Source organism: Neofelis nebulosa, chromosome 7 (assembly GCF_028018385.1).
Source record: "Neofelis nebulosa isolate mNeoNeb1 chromosome 7, mNeoNeb1.pri, whole genome shotgun sequence".
In the NCBI taxonomy this organism is placed as follows: Eukaryota; Metazoa; Chordata; class Mammalia; order Carnivora; family Felidae; genus Neofelis; species Neofelis nebulosa.
Window position 1 is genome coordinate 60,351,854 of NC_080788.1, and position 25,611 is coordinate 60,377,464.

The following is a 25,611-nucleotide window of genomic DNA, read 5'->3' on the forward strand; positions in this document are numbered from 1 at the left end:
CGGGTCACGTGGACAGGATGGGGGTGGAGGGGTGCGGCTGGCGATGTGGCGTTCCCGCGGGCTCGAGCACGTGACTTGGCAGAGTGACCTCATGCGGAAACGGTTTGGGACGCCGGCAAACTCGCCAGAAGGGTACGGTAGGGGACGGAGGCCGGGTGTTCTTGGGGGCCGAAATGGTTTAGTCTGTTTTGTATTACCAGGACTTTGGGACTAAATTTCGTCCTGTTAGGATTTATCCCCACCAACCACGTATTTAGATATGAATTGTTCACCTGTAAGGTAAAATCAGGTAGAAACACAAGTTTCAGAAACCCCCTTCCAGCCATGTTGTACCCTCACCGCAAATCCCTCCAAGAGAAATTAGCAACCACATCCCTTGTGTCCTAAAACTTTGGTCCTATTCGTTTCCCACAAAAATATTAAATGTGAAGATGCAATAGCTTGGAAATGTTGGAGGACCCCCAAATCACAGACTATGGAGTAGGATCAGGGACTAAGAGATTGGGAAATGCACAGACTGTGTCCATTTCTCCCTCCGGATGTTTCCCCACTATACTACCTGCACCAGCCACCTCTGGTTTGTAAGAGGCAATTGAATAGGGCAGGAAGCTTAGGTTTCCCATTAAATTCACTCTCCTTCCCAACTCCATTAATCTGTCTACAAGACTCCCCAACAGCCCTGAGGAATTCATCGGATAAAGAAATGATTAGGAAATACCACAGGAAAGGAATGTTTGTAAATTTTATTATTTGATTCTCTCCAGTTGGTGCCCATAGCAGAACCAAGTTAAGGCTGGAACTTCCAACTAGCTCCTCTTCCCCAGCACCCCCCCCCCAACATAGACCTGATGGGAAGGCAATAAACCTCTCAGTCAATGCCGTCTTCACGATTTTTGCCGTACCAAAGTATCACTTGAACTACTATTACTTAAGATTGTATCAATCTTAAAGGATATAAGTCAAATTTCATATTCCTTTAGTAAATTTAAAATCAGTTTAACCTGACCACTAATGGAGAGTAACTATAAAAGTCAATACAATGAAAACGAAATGTATTCTCAAATTCTACCAAAGTAAAATCATTGTGAAAGATGAGTGTGGCCTGCCCACTCTTTTTTTGTTAGTTTACTTATTTTGAGAGAGAGAGGGAGAGAACCCCAAGCAGGGTCCATGCTGTGAGCACAGAGCCCAGTGTGGGGCTCAAACCCACAAACTTTGAGGTCATGACCTAAGCTGAAATCAAGAGTTGGGCCCACAACCAACTGAGCCACCCAGGAGCCCCTGCCCTCTCTTTCTTAAAAAAGAGAAATTAACAAGTTTTTGGAGAGGTAACACAGACTTTGAAACTGAAGCTTTCTCTTGATACAATCAGAAGACTAAAAATACTTTTTATATTTTCAGGGGTGCCTGGGTAACTCAATGTAACTCAATTAAGCATTGGACTTTTTTAAAAACAATTTTTTAATGTTTATTTTACATTTTGAGAGAGAGCATGGGTGAACTAGCACGGGGGGGGGGGGGGGGTGGGCGGGGCGGGCGGGCCAGAGAGAGAGGGAGACAGAGAATTCCAAGTAAAAGTCGGACACTTACTTAACCGACTGAACCACCCAGACACCCCAAGTGTTGTTGGACTCTTGATCTCAGCTCAAGTCTTGATCTCAGGGTCAGGATTTCAAGTCCTGTGTTGAGCTCTGCACTGGGCATGGAGCCTACTTAAAAGAAAAAAAAACTATATATATAGTTTTTATGTTTTTAATATTTAATGCTATGTTTCTATACTACTCCAAATTACTTCTCAGACCGCAAGTAGCATATTATCCCACCCTTTGGTACATACTAAATGTACTCGATCAACATTGATGGCATATGTAACATACAAATCATATAAATCCTGACTCTGCTACTTACTGGATTTGATTTTAGACATTTATTTTCTCCATGCTTCAATTCCTTTCTGTGAAAAATGGGGATAATCTCTACCCCTTAGTGTTGTAAAGGAGATTAATGTAGATATAAAGGGTTTGGCTCCTTATAGGCATTCAGTTAATGTCTCTTCCATCTCCCTTCTTCAAGTCCTAAAACTTTCTCTCCTTTAAATTCCTCTAACCTTTCTGGGTACCCAGTCTCTGAAATGGCTGCTCATGACCCTCTCTCCTGGTATTTATATCTTTGTGTAGTCCTCTCCCACACTGAATCCGGGTTGGTCTCTGCGACCAATATGGCAGAAGCAATGGTATGTCACTTCTGATGCTAAATCATAAATGATCATTGTGGCTTCCACTTTCTTTCTCTTGGATCACTGGCTCTGGGGAAGCCAGCTACCATTTCATGAGAGGCTTGTGTGGTGGAGAACTGAAGCTGCTGGCCAACAGCCAAGGGGGAGGAAAGATACCTCCATTTAAACTCATCACAGAGTTGAGAGGGAATAAATTAGACAGAATGAGGACCTATGGCTCTGAAACAGAGAAGGAGCTAAGGCAAGGTTTAGGGACCCCAGATATAAAGTAGGAAGATGAGGAAACTGACTGAAAGGCTGGAGACATCACCTACACAGCTACAACAGCAGTTTGAGCACAGTTCATAAGCAGAATTTGGGCTATCTGGCTTCCCAGCCTCAGGTTCCCAATGGAGCCAAGCCACTTGGGTCCCCTTGCGTGTGAAGAGACCATAGAAACAGCCCCATAGGGAAAACTGAGCCACACTCTGAATTAAAGAGTGTAGGATGAGGAAGCAAGTTCTTTTGGCACCTGCTACCTCCTTATCAACTCCAGCAACTCAGGTGAGTGAGAGAGTAGAACAACCCTATATCCAGTCTCCTCTTATCAACTCACCCTACCCTATCCCCATGCCCAAGGGTCTATTTCTAGTCCTTTCAGAGCCTAGACTGGGTTGCCACACATCCAATCTAATTTTTCCAGGAGTTGCCCCCAAAATTCACTCTCTCTCTCAACACATATTCATTGTGTTGTGCACCAACTATCTGCAAACTATTGTATTAGTCATTAGGTATACAGTGATAAAAAAACAAACAAACATATACCTCTACACTCATGGAACATACAAACAGGAAACAGCATCTGTTTACACACACACACACACACGTATATGTGTATATATATCACATATATGCAAATTGTGATAACTGCTTTGAAAGAAAAAAAACACTCTATGCAAGGATGATATTCAAAATACTTAACAGGGTACACAGCATAAGCACTTACCTATCAAAATCTCAATGTAATCTAAATGAAGACTATCTGCAAATAATTCTACCGGTCCTGGTAAGAAATCATAGAACTGCTGTTCCTGTAAAGGGAGTGTACCCATAGACCCTGTAGACCTTAACTTTGATTAGGGAAGTGAAGCTAGTGATATTTGAGCTGAGGAAAAAAGATAGGGAGTCAGCCAGGCCAAGGGAAGAGAGGCAGAGAGAACATATCAGGAGAGGAGACAGCAGGTGTGAAGACCGTAAGGCCCTGCTCCCTCAGGCTAGCCCAGCAAGAGCCACAAGGTTAGGTAATAGGTAAGTCACTAAAGTCTAGTGAGCAGGGTGGTGTGAAACTAGTTCAGGAAATAAGTAGGGCAATGGCATGATCTGAATTACTGTTAATACCACTACCAGCTAACACTGAGTGATTATTAAGTACATTAAGTGTACTTTTCTTTTTTGAGCCTCACAATAACCTTTTGAGATGTTATCCCCTTTCTACTGATTTAGAAACCTTGGCACAAGCAGGTTAAATAACTTTCCCAAGGAAACTCTGATCATAAAGATCGAGGTTGAGCATCTAACCTAGCCTGTGCCCTTCATCAGCAGGATATAAATTTTGAAGAGATCACTCTATGGGAGGAAAATTGATTAGAGCAGGTAAATGGAAATGGAGAGACCAGTCAGAAGGCTTCCATAGACGTCTGTAATGCTAGGCTTTATTTGGTAACAGATAACTGAAATGCAGTTCATATCAAATTTTAGCAAAAGGGGGAATTTATTGGATTACATAACCAAACTGGGGAAAGGGGTAGGGTGTGGCTGACTATAAGAGAAACTAAAACCAGTAACAGGGAATGCCTCCATGTCTCTTATCTCGGTTTTATCTTCTCAGACCCATATCCTTTGACAGGACAGGAAATGGCCACCCATGGTACCTGCCCTCACATCTCACAGCTTGCCTAAGAGAGAAGGTCTTTATTGTTTAAAGTCCCAGGATAGAGCTCTGATGGACCAGGTGTCCCTTGTGGTAGGGAGGTACATGTGGGGCAGGGTATGATGAGAGCAGTCCCACCAGAAACAAATAATTAGTATGGGGAAAGAACAGATTTATCAAAGGAAGGGTGTTTGTTCCCCCTAAAAGGAAAATGCTAGACAGACAAAACAAAAGATGTCCATTACATGAAGGAAGAGAAGATAGCTACTTGAGCTGAAATGCTGGCATCAGAAATGGCAAAGTGTGCAGCTTCAAAATGTATTTTGGAGACTCAGTGAGAGAGAAAGATACTATTTACTCCTGAATTCATTCATTTCTTCATCACATATTAAGTGTACATCTATTATGTGCCAGAAACTTCTAGGCACTTAGTATATGGTTATTAACAAAACAGACTTGGTCTCTGATCTCATGAAATTAACACTTTATTGGAGAAGATTGACAATTCACAAGTAAAAATTTATATAAAATTACAACTTGTGTTAAGTGCTAAAAGAGAAACAAAGGTTCAAGGATGAAAATTAAAGGGAGAGATCCAATTCTGTGGTGACATTTAAACAGGCCTGGAGCCAGTTGTAGGAAAAATAGAAGAGGGCTTCAGCAGTGTGGTTGAATCCCTAACATTTTTTACATCCCTCCTTTCTCAAGGAAAAGCAGTGACGCTTTAGGAAATTTCCCCCTCCTCCCTATATTCCAAGAGCAGTCCAGAATGGCTACTTCAAAGTAAACTCATCCCTTTTAGTATTGATTGGCTTCTGAACCCAGACCAAGCCACTGTTTGCATAGTATTCACCCAGTGACTGTTATTTGTTCAGGAGTTAGCATGTGACCTAATTTGGGCTGATCAGCCCAAAGGGAAGGGCTTTTTTTTGTTCTATTGTGAGGGGAAGGACAGTGTTCTGTCTAACTGACTTGAACTGAAGAAGCACAGATCCCCTACTGCTCCTGGTATGTAAGACCTTGAAGGGCCAGCCTTAGGTTGGAACAAAGTGAATGGTAGAAGGAATCTTGGTTCTTGATGATGTCCTTGGTTGACTTGATATATCAACTGTAACATCTGTTTTACCTCTGAGCTTCTTGCTATGGGGAACCACCATATTTTTTCGTATAAGCCGTGTTAAGTCAGATTTCTGTTACTTCAACCACATACATGTTAATCAATACACAAACAACAGAAACAGCATATGCTTAGGCCCTGAGGTGGGGAAAAGCTTGGATAATTAACTGAAGGTAAGAAGTCACATAATGAAATGATCCAGATTCTTAAAGTGCAACCAGCCCTGACCATGCATACCAAGTTTCCAGTCAGCTTTCTAGTGCCTTTCTTGTAGAGATGAGTGGATATACAAGGATCATCAAGGATTGGAGAAAACATTCAATATAAAAAGAGGACAAGACAAAACAGAAAATAAGGTCTCAGAAGATACAGAAACAATTGTATGTACAAAAGACAATGGGAAAGGAACTTGAATTAGTATCCTTTTTTTAAAAAAATTTTTTTTAATGTTTATTTATTTTTGAGACAGAGACAGAGCATGAACGGGGGAGGGTCAGAGAGAGAGGGAGACACAGAATCCGAAGCAGACTCCAGACTCTGAGCTGTCAGCACAGAGCCTGACATGGGGCTCGAACCCACAGACCACGAGATCATGACCTGAGCAGAGGTCAGAAGCTCAACCAACTGAGCTACCCAGGTGCCCCTGAATTAGTATCCTTAAAGATGAAGAGGATATTGAACAAAAACGGGGGCTATAAAAAACATTCAGAGAAAAATAAAGAGCTTTTAGATATTAAAAATATGATAGCTGAGATTAAAAAAATAGAAGAGTTGGGGGCGCCTGTGTGGCTCAGTTGGTTGAGCGTCCAACTTTGGCTCAGGTCATGCTCTCACGGTTTGTGGGTTCAAGCCCTGCATCGGGTTCTGTGCTGGCAGCTGAGAGCCTGGAGCCTGTTTCAAATTCTTTGTCTCCCTCTCTCTCTGCCCCTCCCTCACTCGTGCTCTGTCTCCCTCTGTCTCAAAACTAAATAAACATTTAAAAAATTTTTTTAAAAATAGAAGAGTTGGAAGGTAAAAGTTGAAAAAATGTTATAGAAATTTGGACAAAGGCGCCTGGGTCATTCAGTTAAGCATCCAACTTCGGCTCAAGTCACGATCTCACGGTTTGTGGGTTCAAGCCCCCCATCGGGCTCCATGCTGACAGCGTGGAGCCTGCTTCAGATTCTGTGTCTCCCTCTCTCTCCCTCTTCCGCTCCCCCCACTCATGCTCTGTCTGTCTCTCTCCCTCAAAAACAAATAAACATTTAAAAAAAATTGTTTTAGCAAAAGTAAAAGGCAACCAACAGAATGGGAGAAGATATTTGCAAATGACATATCAGATAAAGGGTTAGTATCCAAAATCTATAAAGAACTTATCAAACTCAACATCCAAAACACAAATAATCCAGTGAAGAAATGGGCAAAACACAGGAATAGACACTTCTCCAAAGAAGACATCCAGATGGCCAACCGACACATGAAAAAATGCTCAACATCACTCATCATCAGAGAAATACAAATCAAAACCACAATGAGATACAACCTTACACCTGTCAGAATGGCTAACATTAACAACTCAGACAACAACAGATTTGGCGAGGATGTGAAGAAATAGGATCTCTTTTGCATTGTTGGTGGGAATGCAAACTGGTGCAGCTACTCTGGAAAACAGTATGGAGGTTCCTCAAAAAACTAAAAATAGAACTACCCTACGACCCAGCAATTGCACTACTAGGCATTTATCCACGGGATTCAGGTGTGCTGTTTCAAAGGGACACATGCACCCCCATGTTTATAGTATCACTATCAACAATAGCCAAAGAATGGAAAGAGCCCAAATGTCCATCGATGGATGAATGGATAAAGAAAATGTGGTATATATATATACAATGGAGTATTACTCGGCAACTAAAAAGAATGAAATCTTGCCTTTTGGAACTACGTGGATGGAACTGGAGGATGTTATGCTAAGTGAAATTAGAGAAAGACAAAAGTCATATGACTTCACTCATATGAGGACTTTGAGAGACAAAACAGATGAACATAAGGGAAGGGAAACAAAAGTAATATAAAAACAGGGAGGGGGACAAAACAGAAGAGACTCATAAGTGGAAAACAAACTGAGGGTTACTGTAGGGGTTGTGGGAGGGAGGATGGGCTAAATGGGTAAGGGGCACTAAGGAATCTACTCCTGAAATCATTGTTGCACTATATGTTAACTAATTTGGATGTAAATTCTAAAAAAAAAAATAAAAAATTAAATTAAAAAAGTTTTTTTAAGTTACCTTCATTTTTAAAAATTCTCTTTTCTTTTTGCTGCTCTGTCTGGGTGAGTTCTATTGCTTTGCATTTTAGCTCGTTGACCCAACCTTCAGCTTTATCCAGTCTGCTCTGAACCCCTCTAGTGTATTTTTTAGTTCAATCATAGTACTCTTCAGCCCTGTAATTTCTGTTTGGAACTTTTTTTTAATCTTTTTTTTCTGGTTTTATTGAGATGTAATTGACATATCCAAATCTTTCCTTCTTTTTATTTATTTTATTTTTTATAAATTTTTCAACATTTATTTATTATTGAGAGACAGAGCATGAGCATGCGAGGGATAGAGAGAGGGGGAGACACAGAATCTGAAGCAGGTTCCAGGCTCTGAGCTGTCAGCACAGAGCCTGAGGAGGGACTCAAACTCACAAACCGCGAGATCATGAGCTGAGCCAAAGTCGGATGCTTTACCGACTGAGCCACCCAGGCGCCCCTCTTCTTCTTTTTAAAGTAAGCTCTGTGCCCAATATGGGGCTCAAACTCATGACTTTGAGATCAAGAGTTGCATGCTCTACTGACTGAGCCAGCCAGACACCCATATTTGGAACTTTCTTATATTTTCTGTCTCTTCGTTGAGAACCTCTGTGTGGATAAACTGTGTTTATCCATTCTTCCCCCAAGTTCAGTGAGCATCTTTATGGCCACTACTTAACACTCTTTCTCAGGTCCATTGCTTATCTCGGTTTCATTAATGTCTTTTTCTAATGTTTTGTTTTGTTCTTTCATTTGGAACATATTCCTGTCTCATTTTGACTGTTTGTTTCTCTGTATTAGGCAAATCACTTATCTCTCCCAGTCTTGAAGGAATAGCCTTGTGTAGGAGATGTCATGTGGAACCCAGAAGCATAATCCCCTCTGACCACCAGAATGATGTGTATCTGCAGCATGCGGGTAGATGGGGCTGGTGCCCTCCTGTGATGCACAGCTGTCTGTGGCATGGGGTGGGCAGGATTGACATCTGGCTTGACCATGATGCACAGCTGCACTGGGTGTGCACGAGTGATCCCGTGTGATTTTTTTAAACTAAAAAGATGTTTTAACTGTGGAAAAATATACATAACTGAATTTAACATCTTCACTATCTGTAAGTGTACAGTTTCGTAGTGTTAAGTACATTTACATTGCTATGCACCCAAACTCCAGCACTCTTTTCTTTTTTCTTTTTAATTTTTTTAATGTTTATTTATTTTTGAGAGAGAGAGACAGAGCATGAGCAGGGGAAGGGCAGAGAGAGAGGGAGACACAGAATCCAGGCTCTGAGCTGTTAGCACAGAGCCCAATGCGGAGCTCGAACGCACAAACTGCAAGATCATGACCTGAGCCAAAGTCAGACACTTAACTGACTGAGCCACCCGGGTGCCCCAGAACTCTTTTCATCTTACAAAACTGAAACTCTGTACTTATTGAACAACTCCCCACTTTTCCCTCCTTCCAGTCACTTGTAACCACCCTTTTCTGTTTCTATCAATTTGACTACTCTAGATACCTCATAAGTGGAATCATACGTATGCATCTTTTTTGTGAGTGACTTATTTCACTTAGAATAATGTCCTCAAGGTTTATCTATGTTGTAGCAGGTGTCAGGATTTCTTTCCTTTTTTTTTTTTTTTTAATGTTTACTTATTTTTGACAGAGAAAGAGAGTGGTGAGAGCCGGGGAGGAGCAGAGAGAGAGGGAGACAGAGAGAGCTGACAGCACAGAGCCCAAACTCACAAACTGTGAGATCATGACCTGAGCTGAAATCAGACATTTAACTGACTGAGCCACCCAGGTGCCCCAAGAATTTCTTTCCTTTTTAAGGCTGAATAAGATTCTATTTTATGTATATACCACATTTTCCTTGTCTGCTCATCTGTCAGTGGACACTTTGGTTGCTTCCACCTTTTGGCTATTGTGAATTAATGCTGCTATGAAAATGAGTGTACAATATCATGGGTGTATTTTCTAAAATGTACTTAAAAATATTATTCTGAGAAGCCATTTTTAGACTTTACTAGACTTCCATCGCACATAAGAATCCCAGTGAGTGGTCTGGCTCAGCTCAGCTGTGTCTAGAGCCTGTGTTTTTTCCACACTCATAAAGTCATGCCACATCAGCAGCCCATACTCTTGTACATCAGGAGTTTCTGCATTAAGGTATATGGAAGAGGGGGAAGAAGACATTTTCCAAATGTGCATGTAGCTCTGTTTCTATAGTCATTGTTTTAGTTTTCATCCTTCCTTACCCCCCATTCTTCTGATTACCACACGCTTTGGACTTGGGGATCCTGTCCAATGGACACAGGTATATTTCTCTCCTTCTTACCGGTTTTCTGGGCCTACAGCCCTCTGACTCGGACTGTCACTCTGCACTGAGAGGACTCACTTTACTGAGAATCATATGTTCTCCCAGGGTACAGACATTGCTGTATGGAGGGTATACTTTAATAGATGACCCCAGCACAAGACCTTGAAACCCTTGTTTGAGTCTAACAAGAGGAGGGCCATACATATTTTCCAGCAGGGTAGCAAGGAGTAATCTAGACTATATATTAGCTCTTTGCCTTTGAACTTCTGCCCAAAGTGCTGAGGGAGAACTGGAAAGGGAACACTTGAAGGGAGTAGATAAATTGATTGCTACAGTAGAGATGGTTGACAGGACTGTGCAGTAGTTGAGAGTTTCAGTAAGCAAGGAGTAGGCTAGAAGAAGTGGGAAGCAGAGAAGAAAATTGGAATTGGAAGGGGTTGTAGACTATCAGAGAAACTTGCTTATCCTCCCTGTGTGTCTCAAAGTAGAGAAAAAATAGAATTTACATATGAATAAAGCAAATGCAACTCAGCTGAACCAAGAGATAAACAGAGGTATCTGGAGGAGGTGCTGTTCTGAGAACCTGGCTTTATAAAATGTTCATAGAGGTAGGTCGGACAGAGAGGATGTGTTCTGTGGAGGCAAGAAGCCATTAAGGAGCACCAGTGTTTGGGAATGAGACATTATCACCCAAACCAGGAGAAGCTCAAGGTGAAAGTGAAAAGTACCTCAGCTCCCCTCCTCAGGCATTTCCTCTCCATATTTAATGGCTTTTCCAGAATGGAGACCTCAACTGGTCCTGGGTCTCCCAGAAGTTAGAACCCACTTCCAATGCCAAGCTACCTTCCCTATGGGGATTACTTTAGCAAAGCTCTTTATGGATTCTTCTCCTTTCCTATGTATCCTAGTCTATGGATATGCTTCTGGAGGTTCTTCTTTTTTTCTTTCCTGTCAACACTTCTCTCAATCCAGACTTACTGCTCACTGGGAGGGGACACAGGTGGGGGAGATGTGTCTCTGACAGTTAGTGACATGTAAATGAAGAGTTCCAAAGAGATCAGTACCTAGACTCCTTCTCCTCTCTCCTCCTAGGCTATTTCATTTGAAACCATGGTTGGGCTTTTTTTAACATAGTATTTATTTGTTTTTATGGAAGTTATACATGAACATGCAAGTTCTATACAAGACATAATGAAGAATAGAACTGTAATCCCACTCATTTTCCAGCAGCTTTAAGGAGATTACAACTCATTTAGCTGTTTCTTCTGTCATTTGTTGCTTTTTCTAAATATCATGCCATTTCTGGATTTTTAACTTTCCAATATTAGCCACTGGCTTCTATTTAATTTTTATTTATTTATTTATTTATTTATTTATTTATTTATTTATTGAGAGTGCGGGGCACAAGTGAATGAGGAACAGAGAGAGAGAGGGAGAGAGGGAAAAAGAAGTGGGGATCACCCGAAGCAGGGTTTGTGCTCACCCGATGAGAGACTCTAGCTCACCTGATGTAGGGCTTGAGGTCACCAGATATGGGACTCAAACTCAAAAACTGTGAGATCACCATCTGAGCCAAAGTCAGATATTTAACTGACTGAGCCACCCAGGCGTCCCCTGATGTCTATTTTAAAAATGAAGACTTAACTCTCTCATCCTTTGCATAAATATGCATGTAAACTTTCTCTCTCTATCCTCCTAATGTAGTGTTATTTTAGTTAGGTCAAAATTGAATGTTTACATTTTATGAGTAAATTTTATTTACAGGCTGTTACAGTATACAGTATACTGTATATTTACAGTATACTGTTAACATTTCCTTTCTTGTGTGCTTCCCCTCAAAATTAATAATCTGTTTATATTTTTACTTGTTTATGTACTTATTATCAATTCTCATACTGTCTTCTAGAAGTAGAAATCTCTCAATATATTTAAAAACAATCAGATAATTTATCAGTTTCCATTTTTTTTCTTATATATATGCCTCCAGAGCCTTTCATTGCTCTCTAAGCTGTTGCAAAGAAATCTTCCTGGAATCTCCCTTCACCAACAGTCTGAAGATTCCCTTCACTTATCTCTGTTGGATATTCTTTTCCTGGATCCTATGACTTTTTTTCTTGGTTTACTCCTCATTTTGGTAGAGTATGTCTTCAATATCTTGCTGAAAAGGGTGCATGGTATATAAGTATTTTTAGACTCTGTCTTTATTCTAGTCTTATACTTAGTTGATAGCTTGGCTGGGTGAAAAAATCTATGTTGTTATTTTTCTTCAAATATTTGGTAACACTGCTCCATTGTCTTCTGGCTTCCAGTGTTTCTGCTGACAAGTCTGAAGTCAATCTTATTCTTCATCCTTTCTATGTGATCTATGTTGTGTCTTAGAAGTCTTTAGGATTTTCTTTTTAACTCTAGTGTTCCAATATGTGGTGGTTTAGATCTGTTCTTATTCTTTGTGCTGGGCATTCAGTGAGTCCCCTTCATTTTTGTTTTACTTCTCATTCTGAAACGTATAATTCAGATGTTGGACCTCCCAAATAGATTCTCTAATTTTATTTTTTTCCTCTCCTATTCTACCACTAGTCCTTTTGCCCAATTATTATTATTTTTTTTTAATGTTTATTCCTTTTTCAGAGAGAGAGCATGAGCAGGGGAGGGGCAGAGAGAGAGAGCAGGATACAGAATCTGAAGCAGACTCCAGGCCCTGAGCTGTCAGCAGGGCGTGCAACTGAGCCACCCATGTGCCCCCAAAATGAAGGTAAGTTAAGGAAGTTTTCAGACAACATCAAACAGAATGACATTTGCATAATAGGGGTCCCAGAAGAAGAGAAAGAGAAAAAGCCTATAAACTTATTGAAAAGATAATCGCTGAAAATTTATCTAATCTGGTGAAGGAAACAAACATACAAGTCCAGGAAACCCAGAGAGTCCCAACAAAGATAAACCTAGAGATATCTACACCAAGATATATTATAATTAAAATGGCAAAAGTTAAACAGAGAATCGTAAAAACAGCAAGAGGAAAACAACTTATTACATACAAAGGAAACTCCATAAAGCTATCAGCAGATTTTTCAGCAGAAACTTCACAAGCCAGAAGAGAATGGCTTGGCATATTCAAAATACTACAAGGATAAAACTTCCAACCAACAATTCTCTACCTATCGAGGTTATCATTGAGAATTGAAGGAAAGATTAAGAGTTTTCCAGTAAGCAAAAGCTAAAGGGATACATCACCACTAAACTGGTCTTACAAGAAATGTTAAAGAGACTTCTCGAACTGAAAAGAAATGGCACTAATCAATAATAAGACAATATGCAAAAGTAAAAATCCCTGGAAAAGGTAGATATATAGTAAAAGTAGTGGATCAATCACTTATAAAGCAAGTATGATGTTAAAAAGACAAAAACAATAAATTTAAAACTATATTACTTAGTTAAGAGGTGCATAAAATAAAAAGATGTAAAATGTGACATCAAAAATATAAAATGTGGGGTGAGGGGACAAAGAAAATGTAGTTTGGAAATGTGTTCAAAATTAAAGTAGATGAATCGATAAAAAAACAAAATCCAAGTGTATGCTGTCTACAAGAGACTCACTTCAGAAGTAAGGATATAGACTGAAAATGAAGGTATGGAGAAAGATGTCCCATGTAAATGGAAGTGGGGAAAAAAAATAAAGCCAGTATAGCAATACTCATAGCAGACAAAATAGACCTTAAAACAAAGACTGCAATTATAGACAAAGAAAGACATTACATAATGATAAAGGTGTCAATCCAACAAGAAGACATACATTTATAAATGTATATGTACCCAACATAGAAGAACCAAGATATATAAAGCAAATATTAATGGACCTAAAGGGAAAAATTGACAGTAATATAATAACATAAGGGACTTTACCACCCCACTTACATCAATGGATAGATTATCCAAGCAGAAAATTAATAAGAAAACATTGGCCCTAAGCAACACACTAGACCAGTTGGATTTAATAGATAGACACACAACATTCCATCCAAAAGCACAGAATACACATTCTTAAGTGAACATGGAACAATCTACAGGATAGATCACGTTAGGCCACAAAATTCAAGAAGACTGAAATCCTATCAAGCATCTTCTCTGACTACAATAGTATGAAATTAGAAATCAATTGCCAGGAGGAAACTGGAAAAACCATTAAAATGTGGAGATTAAACAACATGCTAATGAACAACCAATGGGTCATTAACAAAATCAAAGAAGAAATTAAAAAATACCTAGAGACAAATGAAAACAGAAATACAACACGTCAAAATTTGGGGGGTGCAGCAAAACTATACTAAGAGGGAAGATCATAGCAATACAGGTCTACTTCAAGAAATAAGAAAAATATCAAATAAACAATTTAACTTTACACCTAAAGGAGACAGAAAAAGAATAAAGGAAGCCCAATGTCAGTAGAAGGAAGGAAATATTGAAGATCAGGGTGGAAGTAAAGACTAAAAAAAGATGAAGAAAGAAAAGATCAATGAAACTAAGAGCTCTGAAAAGATAAATATAGTTGACAAATCTTTAGCTAGGCTAATGGAGAAAAAAGAGCTCTAATAAAATAAAATTAAAGAGGGTTGCCTGAGTGGCTCAATATGTTAGGCATCTGACTCTTGATTTCAGCTTGAGTTGTGATCTCACGATTCATGGGTTCAAGCCCCACATCAGGCTCTGCACTGACAGTGTGGAGACTGCTTGGAATTCTCTCTCTCCCTCTGTCTCTACCCCTCTTGTCCATGCTCACACTCTCTCTCAGTGCAGCGGGGCTCTGCATTGACAGTGTGGGACCTGTTTGGAATTCTCTCTCTTTCCCTCTCTCTGCCCCCCCCCCCACATGTGGGCTCTCTCTCTCTCTCAAAATAAATAAACTTAAAAACTTTAAAACAAATAAATAAAAATTTAAAAATCAGAAATTAAAGAGAGGTTACAACTGACAAAACAAATACAGAGGATCACATGAACAACTATATGCCAGCAAATGGAACAACAGAAAAAATGGATAAATTCCTAGAATATACATTCTTCCTAAACTGATCCATGTAGAAATAGAAAATCTGAATAGACTGATTACTAATAAAGAGATTGAATCAGTATCAAGAACCTCCCAACAAATAAAAAAAGTCCAGGACCAGATGGCTTCATTGGCGAATTCTACCAAACAAGAAAAATTTAATACCTATCCTTCTCAGCCTCCTCCAAAGAAATCAAAGAGGAGGGAACATTTCCAAACTAATTTTATGAGGGAAGCATTACCTTGATACCAAAATCAGACAAGCACCCCCCCCCACACACACACACACACACATTAGAGGCCAATATCATTGGTGAACACAGATATAAAAATTCTCAACAAAATATTAGCAAACTGAATTCAACAATAGATTAAAAGGATCATATACCATGATCAAGTGGAATTTATTCCAGGGATGCAAAGATAGTTCAACATCCATAAATCAATCAACATGATACATCACATTAACAAAATGAAGGATAAAAATCATATGATCATCTCAATAGGTGCAGAAAAGTCATTTGAAAAATCCAGCATCCATTTATAATAACTCTCCACAAAGACAGTTTAGAGGGAATGTATGTAAACATAATAAAGGTCATACATGACAAGTCAACAGTTAATATGTTGGAAAGCTGAAAGCTTTTCCTCTAAGAACAGGAACAAGGCAAGGATGTACACTCTTGCCACTTTTATTCAACATAGTATTGGAAGTCCTAGACACAGTAATTAGGCAAGAACAAGAAATAAAAGGGATCCAAATGAGAAAGGAAGTAGTAAAACTATCATTACTTATAGATGACATGAGTCATATATAAAATACCCAAAAGATTCCACCAATAAAGTGTTAGGATAAATGACTTAAGTAACAGGATACAAAATCAACAAGCAAAAATCCATAGTGTTTCTATATACTAATAGTGAATTATCAGAAAGAAATTAAGAAAACAGTCCCATTTACAATTGCATCAAAAATAATAAAATAGGGGTCCCTGGGTGGCTCAACTGGCTCAGTCAGTTAAGTGTCTGACTTCAGGTCAGGTTTGTGGGTTCCAGCCCCGCATCAGGCTCTGTGCTGACAGCTCAGATCCTGGAGCCTGCTTTGGATTCTGTGTGTGTCTCTCTCTCTGCCCCTGCCCCACTCGCGCTCTGCCTCTCTCTCAAATAAAACATTTTTTTTAATCTTAAAAAAAAGAATAAAATATAGGCACAAAATTTAACCAAGAAGATGAAAGACCTGTGCATTGAAAACTATAAGACATTCATGAAAAAAATTGAAAAAGACAAATAAATGGAAAGATACTCTATGCTTGGCTCATGGATTGGAAGAATTATATTGTTAAAATGTCCATACTACCCAAAGCAATCTACAGATTCAATGCAATCCCTATCAGAATTCCCATGGCATTTTTCACAGAACAGTTTTAGAAATAATTCTAAAATGTGTATAGAACAACAAAAGATCCCAAACAGCCAATGCAATGTTGAGAAAGAGAACAAAGTGGAGGTATCAGCTCTCTGATTTCAAACTACAAAGCTATGGTTATCAAAAACACAGACACACAGAGCAATGGAACAAAATTGAGAGCCCACAGTTAAACCCACATATGGATGATTAATGCATGACAAAGGAGCCAAGAACATACAATGGAGAAAGGATTGTCTTTTCAATATATGGTATTGGAAAAACTGGATCACTATCTTACACCATACACAAAAACTAACTCAAAATGGATTAAAGACTTGAACGTTATACCTGAAACCATAAAATTCCTGGAAGAAAACATAGGCAGTAAGCTCCCCAACTTTGGTCTTACTGATAATTTTGTGGACCAGACTTCAAAGGCAAGGGAAACCAAAGCAAAAATAAACAAAGAGGATTACTTTACAATGCTTCTGCACATTGAAAGAAAACATCATCAAAATGAAAAGGCAACCAATTGAGTGGGAGAAGATTTTTGAAAATCATAGACCAGGGATTAATATCCAAAATATATAAAGAATGCAAACAACTCAAAAAACACAACAACAATAAGAACCAAACAACTTAAAATAGGTAGAGGATATGAATAGACACTTAGTATATCTACAGATATGTGCAACCATCACCTCTGTCGGTTTTAGAACATTCATCACAGAGGTCAATTCTTTTTTTTTTTTTAAGATTTAAAAAAAAAATTTAAGTTTATTTATTTTTGAAAGAGAGAGGGAGAGAGCACAAACTGGGAAGGGGCAGAGAGGAGAGACAGAATCCCAAGCAGGCTCCACACCGTCAGCACATAGCCCAATGTGGGGCTTGAACTCACACAGCATGAGATCAGACCTAGGCTGAGAAGCACATCGGAAGCTCAATGGCCTGCACCACCCAGGTGCCTCTCACAGTGGTCAATTCTTAATCTTCATTTTACTTGGCCTATCAATAGCTTTTGACATAGTTGACCAATCCCTGTCTTCTTGACACATTTTTTCACTTGGCTTTCAGGACATCACACTCCCTTGGTGTTTCTCCTTCCTCACTGGTCATCTCCTTTCATTTGGTTTTGCTTTTCTTCCCCCATGACTTCCTTCTAGAGATTGCAGTGCTCCAGGGTGTAATCTTTTAAACTCTTTATTATCCTCCTGGGTGATCTCATCTAGTTTCATGGCTTTAAATACCATCTATATATTTAGTACTATCAAGTTTACATCTCTATCCCAGACATCTTTCACCATCTCTAAGTTTGTGTATGTAACTGCTCCACATCCCCAAGTGGATTGTAATAGATAACATGTTCAAAACTAACCCTGTTACACCTGCAGTCTTCCCTACCTCAGCTGATGACAATTTCATCCTTCTAGTTGTTCTGGCTAAATCTTAGAGTCATCCTTGATGCCATTTCTCTCTCACATACTACATTCAATCCGTTAGCAAACTCTGTCGGCTGTATACATTCAGAACCCTATCCCTTCTCCCATCTCCTCTCCTACCCCCTGGTGTGAGATGTCACCATTTCTAGCTTGAATTACTGCAGCAGCCTCCTAACAGGTCATACTGCTTTTAATCCTTGTCCCTCTACAGTCTACTCTTAATACAGCAACTACAGTGATCCTTTGAAAATAGAGGTGACTTCTTGTTACTCCTCTGCTCAAAACCTTGCAGTGACTCCCCAGAGTAAAATCCAAAGTTCTTATAGTAGTCCACAAGGCCCTCCAGGACCTGATCTGCCCTTGCTCCTTACCTTCTTGATTTCACTTCTTTACTCTCACCCTTACTTTAATGCAGTTACATAGGCCTCAACTTTTCCTCAAACACTCCAGGCACACTTCTCACTCACTTACAGAGTTTGCGCTGGCCAGTCCCTCTGACTAGAAAGCATTTCCTCCAACTGTATGGTTTGGGGATTTGGTTTGGCCAATCCCCTCACCTCCTTTAGGGCAATGTTCCAATTTCATCTTCTCCCTAAGGCCATCTCTTATCACCTTACTTAATATACAGTCAATCCTCTCCACCCCTCTTGACTTCCTCCTCCTCTACTTCCAAACCCACTTACCTTGCTCTATTTTTTCTTTAATCTATAGCACCTTTTAACATACAGTGTTATTTCTTATGTTTATTTCTTTTTTTTTTTAATTTTTTTTTTCAACGTTTTTTATTTTTTTTTTTTGGGACAGAGAGAGACAGAGCATGAACGGGGGAGGGGCAGAGAGAGAGGGAGACACAGAATCGGAAACAGGCTCCAGGCTCCGAGCCATCAGCCCAGAGCCTGACGCGGGGCTCGAACTCACGGACCGCGAGATCGTGACCTGGCTGAAGTCGGACGCTTAACCGACTGCGCCACCCAGGCGCCCCCTTATGTTTATTTCTTAGCTTTGTCTATAGTGCCTTCTTCCCCTCTGGAATAAGTTCTCCAAAGCAAGAAATCCATTCATTGATGTATCCAAGGATATAGTACAATGTCTGGTACAATAATTATGTGTTGAATGAGTGAATGAAAAATGTGGGTGATAGTACCTACTCTAAAATTATTTTAGGGATTAAATTAAGTGCAAAGATCTTGACACACAATGGACATCCAGCATGTTAGATTGCTACCTCCCTTCTCCCTTCCCCAAATATCTTTCCCACTTGCCTCCTCTTATAGCACTGTTCCTTCCCTCTTCTCTGAAAAGCTTGACAATTCTGGGCTCTCCTTTGAGTTTAAATCCAGGAAAATCCAACAAAAGTCCACAGATGTCATCTGAGAAGAAAAGGAACACTGGGACACCAGCTTTACCCACTGCCACACTGTTTATCAAATTAAGAAACTGTCACACAGAGAAGCAGAAAGACCCAAAGAGATGGAAAGATAAATGTTTTTGTTATTGGAGTTGGAGATTTATTACACCATTTTTTAAAATTACCTTTATTGAGGACTAATTTACATGCATTAAAATATACATATTTTAAGTGTACTGTTTGATGAGTTTTGACAAATGTATAGGTAATCTGATTTGGGATGGAGGGCATTAAGGTCACCTGGGATTATGTAGGTCCAGGGGTTTAACGGAGGGATCCTGGCCAGGAAAGAGAACATCAAGACTCTTGGAAAACATACTCAGAGACAAGTGGAGACACCAGGGCCAACCTGAAATTGTTCCTGGGGTCTCTATGCACCAGGATCTGAACCTCCAGAATGTCTCACAACTTCGTGGCACCTCTTGGCCCTCCTGAGGGAGTGGGCTAGCTGCCTTTCACACCAGTCTCACGTGTATATGCCAGGAGCGGTGACCTGTGACTGAGCCCTCCTCTGCCCTGCAACTCTCCTGCCAATACCCATACCCCTCACCCTCGCCTACCGGTGGGGATGGGAGGGGGCCGTTCCAGACCACGCAGCCAATTTTCACCGCTGCCAGACACCCACCGGGTCTGATTTTCTCTCCAGCCTCAGTTAGAAATCGTCTTCGAGTCCTCGGCAGCACCGCAGGCCGGAAAAAGCAAAAGTGCCGCGCCAGGTGTTGGCATCAGAAATACTCCTTTGGGTCCGCCATTCTCTGGTCCCAGGGAGCTCTTGGCCTCTGAGGTGCGATATACTGAGCCAGCCCAGCAACCAGGTCCGCTCCCGCCTCCTCAGATTCTGAAATATTCTAGGGGTTGCAGGTTCAGCTTCATTTAGAGACAGCAACTCCGACTTCAGGTTGGCTAGGGAAACTGAGGCACGACTGGGGACTTTAGGTGAGGGGTCTAAAGTTGGCCACAGACTTTACTCCTGTAACTGCGATAACCCCTATCGAAAGCCCAGTGTGGTGCGTGCAGATCTAAGAAACCAGTGGGTCGGTTTGCGCAGACATCTGGGGGATAGCGAAGCACCGCCCAAGCGGCTGGGAAACCTCAGGGGTGGTGCTGGCTGGAGGTGGGGCCAGGGGTGGGTCCTGGCGGAGGGCGGGGCCGACCTGGGCTACCAGGAGTGCCAGCCTAGCCCTGTACAGCAGAGGTAGTGGTAGTCGCCTTTGCCCTTGGTTCTTGTTCTGCTTGCGCTCGACCTCGCAGCCATGGAGGCACCCCAGGAGCTTCTGAGTGGGAAGCTCCAACTCTGCTTCACCCCCGCTGCCGGGACCAGCCTCCTGATGCTCAGGCTGAACAACGCGGCGTTGCGGGCGCTGCAAGAGTGTCGGCGGCAACAGGTGCGGCGGACCCCAGGGCCCCATCTTTCCTAGCCTCTCTCTCTACCTCTCGGGATCTCGGGCCTCAGCCGGCGACCCTGGCGAAGGGACCTGGGGTTTGGGGAGTGGCATCCGTAGGTTCCGATCTCCCCACCTCTCCAAGTGAAGCCCGAGAGGCAGGTGTCTATCCCCCCACCCCCCACCTCCACCCCAGGCACCTGACGCCGGATCCTGGGAATGCCACCTCACCTGCGCTCAGCTCGCATCTGCTCTCCCCGCAGGTTCGGCCAGTGATCGCTTTCCAAGGCAACCGAGGGGTAAGTAAGGGCCTAGGTTGTGTAAAAGAGGTGGGGTGCGGGGAGAACAGAAGTAGGCTTTGGACAGGTGCGGCCAAGGCGGGAAGGCTGACAGCAGTCACCGTCTGAGGAAGTTCCGAGAACTGAACTCCGAGTGGGGCGGAGGGGGCTGCTGGGGTTGTGGTCCCAGGAGGCTGCGGTTGAGGAGACTGTGTCGTCTCATTCTCCTGGGGAACTCAAGCCCAGCTGCACCTGGTGTACTAACGAGCCCCATGGGACCCATCTTCAATCTTAGGGCTGGCTGAGGGAAGAATGGCAATGGAAGGAGGGGGAGGGGCTGACTTCATGGAGCTTATGGTTCTCCTTTTGCCTCTAGTATCTAAGGTTCCCAGGACCTGGCTGGTCCTGCCTCTTCTCCTTCATAGTGTCCCAGAGTGCCCAAGAGGGCCCTGGTGGCTTGGACCTTGTGTACCAACGCTTAGGCAGGTAAGGGGGAACCGGTAGCAGGTAAAAAGGGTTTGTGGAAAGTTGGGGAGGCTGATTCCAGAGGTACTTAAAAGTTCACCCTCCTGGGATTTTTTTCCACCACCCCTTTCCAGATCTGGGCCTAACCACCTACACTGCCTGGGCCCACTCAGGGAACGCCTCACTATTTGGGCAGCCATGGATTCCATCCCTGCCCCATCTTCAGTTCAGAGACACAACCTAACTGACAGTGCCAGAGATCCTGAGAGTTGGCAGAACATAGACTATTCTGAGGAAGACACAGTTTCACAGCCACAAATGGCACTAAAAGAGGTGAGGCCACAAACTGCATGTAGCTGGAATAAGGTGGGGCACAGCCTGAAGCCCAGAGAGCCAAGTGCCCCTGCCACTTTCCCTGCCAGGTGCCAGATCCACTGGCAAGCAGCCAAAGACAGTCACTCCCAGGATCCTCAGAGGAACACATGGCACAGTGGGAAGTGAGGTACCTGGGGCAGGGTGGGACTAACCTGGGAATCTCTGGAATTGCCTTTCTTTCTTTCTAATCTCCACTCTAAATGCTTTAATAAGAGATCTAGCCCTACCTTGGCCTTCATCTCTCTCATTCCCTCTTCAAATATCCTAGAAACCAGACCCATCTTCCAAACAGAGAACCTGATCAGGCACTGCCTTCCTCAGCTAGCCAGAAACATTTGGACAAGGTGAGTTGTCCAGGGATTTTAGCAGCGGATTTTCCAAGAGATCTTCGTTCGATCAGGCTAAAGTTTAAAATTAGGAGCCTTTATTCTGATGCTCCCAGAGTTCATTCTATGAAATTAATTTTCAAGAGAAGTGCAGAATACACCTCTGGCTTACTGTTTATGTGACATTTTCCCCAATAGAAGCGTCCAGCACCTGCAACCACTAGAAAACTAAAAGAAAAGAGGCTCAGAACCCTGCCTTTAGCTCCAAGTGCCCTACAAGCACTGCCCAGTGAGGACCTGCAAGAGGGAGATTGGGAGCAAGAAGATAAAGATGAAGACATGGGCTCCAGGCTGGAACACAGTCCCTCAGTTCAAGCAGGTGAGTTAAATTTGAGAAGGGAAAAACTGCTCTAGTTGGAAAAACACCTAATCACTTTTCTGTCCTTTTGCTTCCTTCCTAGATTCTGAATCCCCAAGCCCTGAAGAAGTACCAGATTATCTCCTGTGAGTCCCCTGCTACTTCCAATTTTATCAAGCCTTGTACATAGGAGATATTAAGATAAACTTCCTGTGACCTAGAAGCTTTTAGGGGCAATGAAATTAAAGGTGACAATTCTGCTCCTGGCAGGCAATACACAACCATCCACAGTGCAGAACAGCAACATGTTTATGAGCAGGACTTTGAGATGGATTATACTGAATACCGCATCCTCCATGCTCGTGTTGGGGCTGCAAGCCAAAGGTTCAGAGAGCTGGGAGCGGAGATCAAGAGAGTTCAGCAAGGAACTCCAGAACATAAGGTAAGGACTGGACCCAAGCTGACTTTCTAGCCTTACTGGCCATAAACTCCCTGCTAATTTGCTCAGAAGACTGGTAACCAAAGTGGCAAGCCAAGTCTGTTTTGAGAAAAAGTAATCTCTATCATTTGATAGAATGAGATGGGAAGTTACTGCTCTCCCTTCAAAAACTGGAGTTCTTGGGGCATCTGGGCGGCTCAGTCACTTAAGTGTCCAACTTCAGCTCAGGTCACGATCTCATAGTTTTTGGGTTTGAGTCCCTCCTCAGGCTCTGTACAGATAGTGCGGAGCCTGCTTGGGATTCTCTCTCTGCCCCTCTCCCACTTTCTCTCTCAAAATAAGTAAGCTTAAAAAAAGAAAAGAAAGAAAAGTTTTTTCTCAAGGTTCAACTTGGTGCTAGCATTTTCTTTGTTTCAGGTGCTGGAAGAAAAAATAGTCCAGGAATATAAGAAGTTCAGGAAGGTAAGATAAGGTCTGGGAATGGTAGCAAGAAGGTAGAAATGGTAGATTTTTTTTTTTTTTTTTTTTTTGATGTGGATGCTTTTTCTTTGCAGCGGTATCCAGGTTACAGGGAAGAAAAGCGTCGCTGTGAGTACCTGCATCAGAAATTGTCCCACATTAAAGGTCTCATCCTGGAGTTTGAGGAAAAAAACAGGGGCAGCTGAAGCTATCAGAAGGCTCTTTACCTTCTCTCTGCTCAGTGAGATATGAAGGAACAAAGCAACTATAAACTGCAGAGTGCAATTGTCTGCTCTTCTTATTGCTGAGTCCACGGTGGCAAGTACGAGAGCTCTTCTGTTCTCTTTAAGATTTCACTTTCATTGTCGCATTTTACTTTTTAGGATGTGGGCACAGTGCCAAGATTCCACAACTGTGCCCAGGAGACTAGGAAGAGTAGCAGAGGCTTGGCTTCTTCATCTTTAGTTCAGCCAAGTCATTTTCACATCCTGAGAAATGACACCCTTCCCAGGACAAGATACCTTGAGAACATTAGAATTTAGCCTGGTAGCCTCCCTAAAGCAACAGTAGAGAGAACTTTTGGTAACAGAGCTAAAACTTGTAACACACCTGGATATAATGGGAAAGGGCTTAGTTGTTCCCCATGTACTAAAAGTGAATTCTTTTACAAACATGGCTAAAAAATGAAAACTGATTGCTTCTGTGTCCTCTGTATAAGTTTGCATGCTTTCCTTAAACTCTTCAAGGCAATAGTTATTACCCACGACTATCTATTTGTACCATTTCTTGGGTGCTCTGAAAAATTAGATCCCCAGATCCCAGCCCAGGTCTTATGTATTAGAATCTTCAAGGTTATGGTTAGGCATCTTTACTTTTTCAAAGCACTAAGGATGATCTTGCTATATATTTTGCTATTAAGGCTCTATCAAATCCATTTTATAATTTGCAGCTAGAGATTACAACAGGAATAAAGTTCTCTTTTTCAACCCATAGAGGTTGAGGATCATCTACAAATAGGGCTCCTATCTGGAATTATCTAGTACTAAAAACTTTAAATACAGATAGGATTTGGATTTACCCAAAAAACAGGGAAATCCATTTGAACAAAAGATGTCAGTCCTATCCTTCTTTTCCCCCACTGTTGCAGAAGAAAGTGGATGCTTCATTCACAACCAGGAATGATATGCCTTTCCCAGTTCCACTGGAGAAGGAAGTTAATGGGCCACACCTGGGCTGTGGGGGAGAGAGGTGCACCCAGCAGTGTCAGCAATTCCTGAAACAACTTGGATGGAACCCCAACCTGATGCCACACCCATACAGGGCATTTTTGGGCAGAGACTAGCCTTGGGAGGTATAAACATGCTCAGTTGCATGACAAGGGTAAACAGTAACCCATCCTTAGGGTATGGGCAGGGCCTGAAACAGACCCAACAAAAAAAGTCCCTCACCTGTTGTAGTCATCAGGCCAGGGGCCTGGGCAATAAACATGTAAAGACAGAAAATGACGAAAGGTAGAATGGATTTATAGGTGATGACTATGGATCTAGTTAGCTGGTCTATAGCAGCACTGACCAATATGGTAAGCCAGTAGCTCTAGGTGTGACTATTGAAATCAATGAAATTTTAAAATGTAGTTCTTAGTTACATTTCAAATGTTCAGTAACTACCTGTGTTAGACAATGAAAATTATGGAACACTGCCAAGATTCCAGAAAATTCTATTGGACAGTGCTGATCTAAAAAATCTTTGGTTCCCTATCTCCTGGAAAAAAGACAGTTTAAAGGGGGCTCATTTATTGTCACTGTTCCAAATGTACAAAAAAAATTAGAAAATAACCCCCCAACTCAATCCCCCCACCCCACAACATTACCCCCAACACAAATAATTTTTCCCAAAACCACAAACATCAACTGGTCCTGGTATTTCCATAAACAGTGCAGCTAAGAAACAGTTTAGAGAAAATTTAACGGGATTCAGATTATATCCATTCTGTCCTCTCTGCCCTGAGAGTAATAATCCCATATGGGTCCCAGTCCTCCCCAATGGTTTTCCCATCTCTGGTGGAAGAGTCCTTTTACAAAGTGGCATGTTTGGCTGCTGCTTTAGAGATCCTCCTGTGCCTTCTTCTTCTTCTTGGCTTTTTCTTCTTGAATTATAGGGGGGTTTGTTGCCTCTCGCTGTAGATAGCTAATAAAATCACTTAATTCACGGCCACCCTGAAAACAGAAAGATTACTCTGAAAATTTAACCTTTTAAAGAACCCTGGATTTTTTCTCCCCAATAGGAAGACTTTTGAGTTTATAAAAGCACGTTAGCAACCACATACATTGACTATGAAACTGAAGTTTCCAGTTAAGTAAAATTTAAAGAACTGAGTATGTATGTGTA

At 41.6% G+C, this 25,611-nt stretch overlaps 2 protein-coding genes across 4 annotated transcripts in view; one reads left to right on the top strand and one right to left on the bottom strand.

Moving 5' to 3' along the window:
- ELL3 (elongation factor for RNA polymerase II 3) lies at nt 1-25,356 on the top strand. Of its 3 annotated transcripts, none has more exons than XM_058737931.1 (12): nt 1-132; nt 12,474-12,597; nt 20,787-20,822; nt 21,178-21,287; nt 21,401-21,599; nt 21,689-21,768; nt 21,910-21,985; nt 22,166-22,346; nt 22,429-22,471; nt 22,596-22,767; nt 23,182-23,226; nt 23,319-23,917. In XM_058737931.1, exons 2-12 carry the CDS (start codon nt 12,592-12,594, stop codon nt 23,427-23,429), a joined length of 1,059 nt encoding a protein of 352 aa, XP_058593914.1. In that variant the 5' UTR covers nt 1-132; nt 12,474-12,591; the 3' UTR covers nt 23,430-23,917. The 3 variants fall into 3 exon arrangements, with proteins under 3 accessions (XP_058593914.1, XP_058593913.1, XP_058593912.1); XM_058737930.1 differs by lacking the exons at nt 1-132; nt 12,474-12,597 and adding exons at nt 20,282-20,526; nt 24,371-25,356 and having other exon boundaries at nt 23,319-23,352; XM_058737929.1 differs by lacking the exons at nt 1-132; nt 12,474-12,597 and adding an exon at nt 20,283-20,526.
- Nucleotides 25,170-25,611, bottom strand: part of PDIA3 (protein disulfide isomerase family A member 3) — a 25,312-nt gene continuing 24,870 nt past the window's right edge. The window contains exon 13 of the mRNA XM_058737917.1: nt 25,170-25,439. Within this exon, the coding sequence (XP_058593900.1) occupies nt 25,326-25,439 (114 nt within the window). The 3' untranslated portion in view covers nt 25,170-25,325. The remainder of the gene's footprint in view (nt 25,440-25,611) is intronic.

Excerpts from the sequence above, each read along its gene's own strand:
- ELL3 (XM_058737929.1), top strand. The coding sequence starts at position 20,395 with ATGGAGGCACCCCAGGAGCTTCTGAGTGGGAAGCTCCAACTCTGCTTC. Across the intron at positions 21,986-22,165 it reads GCCAGAAACATTTGGACAAG|AAGCGTCCAGCACCTGCAAC; the intron begins GTGAGTTGTCCA and ends TTTCCCCAATAG. Across the intron at positions 22,347-22,428 it reads CAGTCCCTCAGTTCAAGCAG|ATTCTGAATCCCCAAGCCCT; the intron begins GTGAGTTAAATT and ends CTTCCTTCCTAG.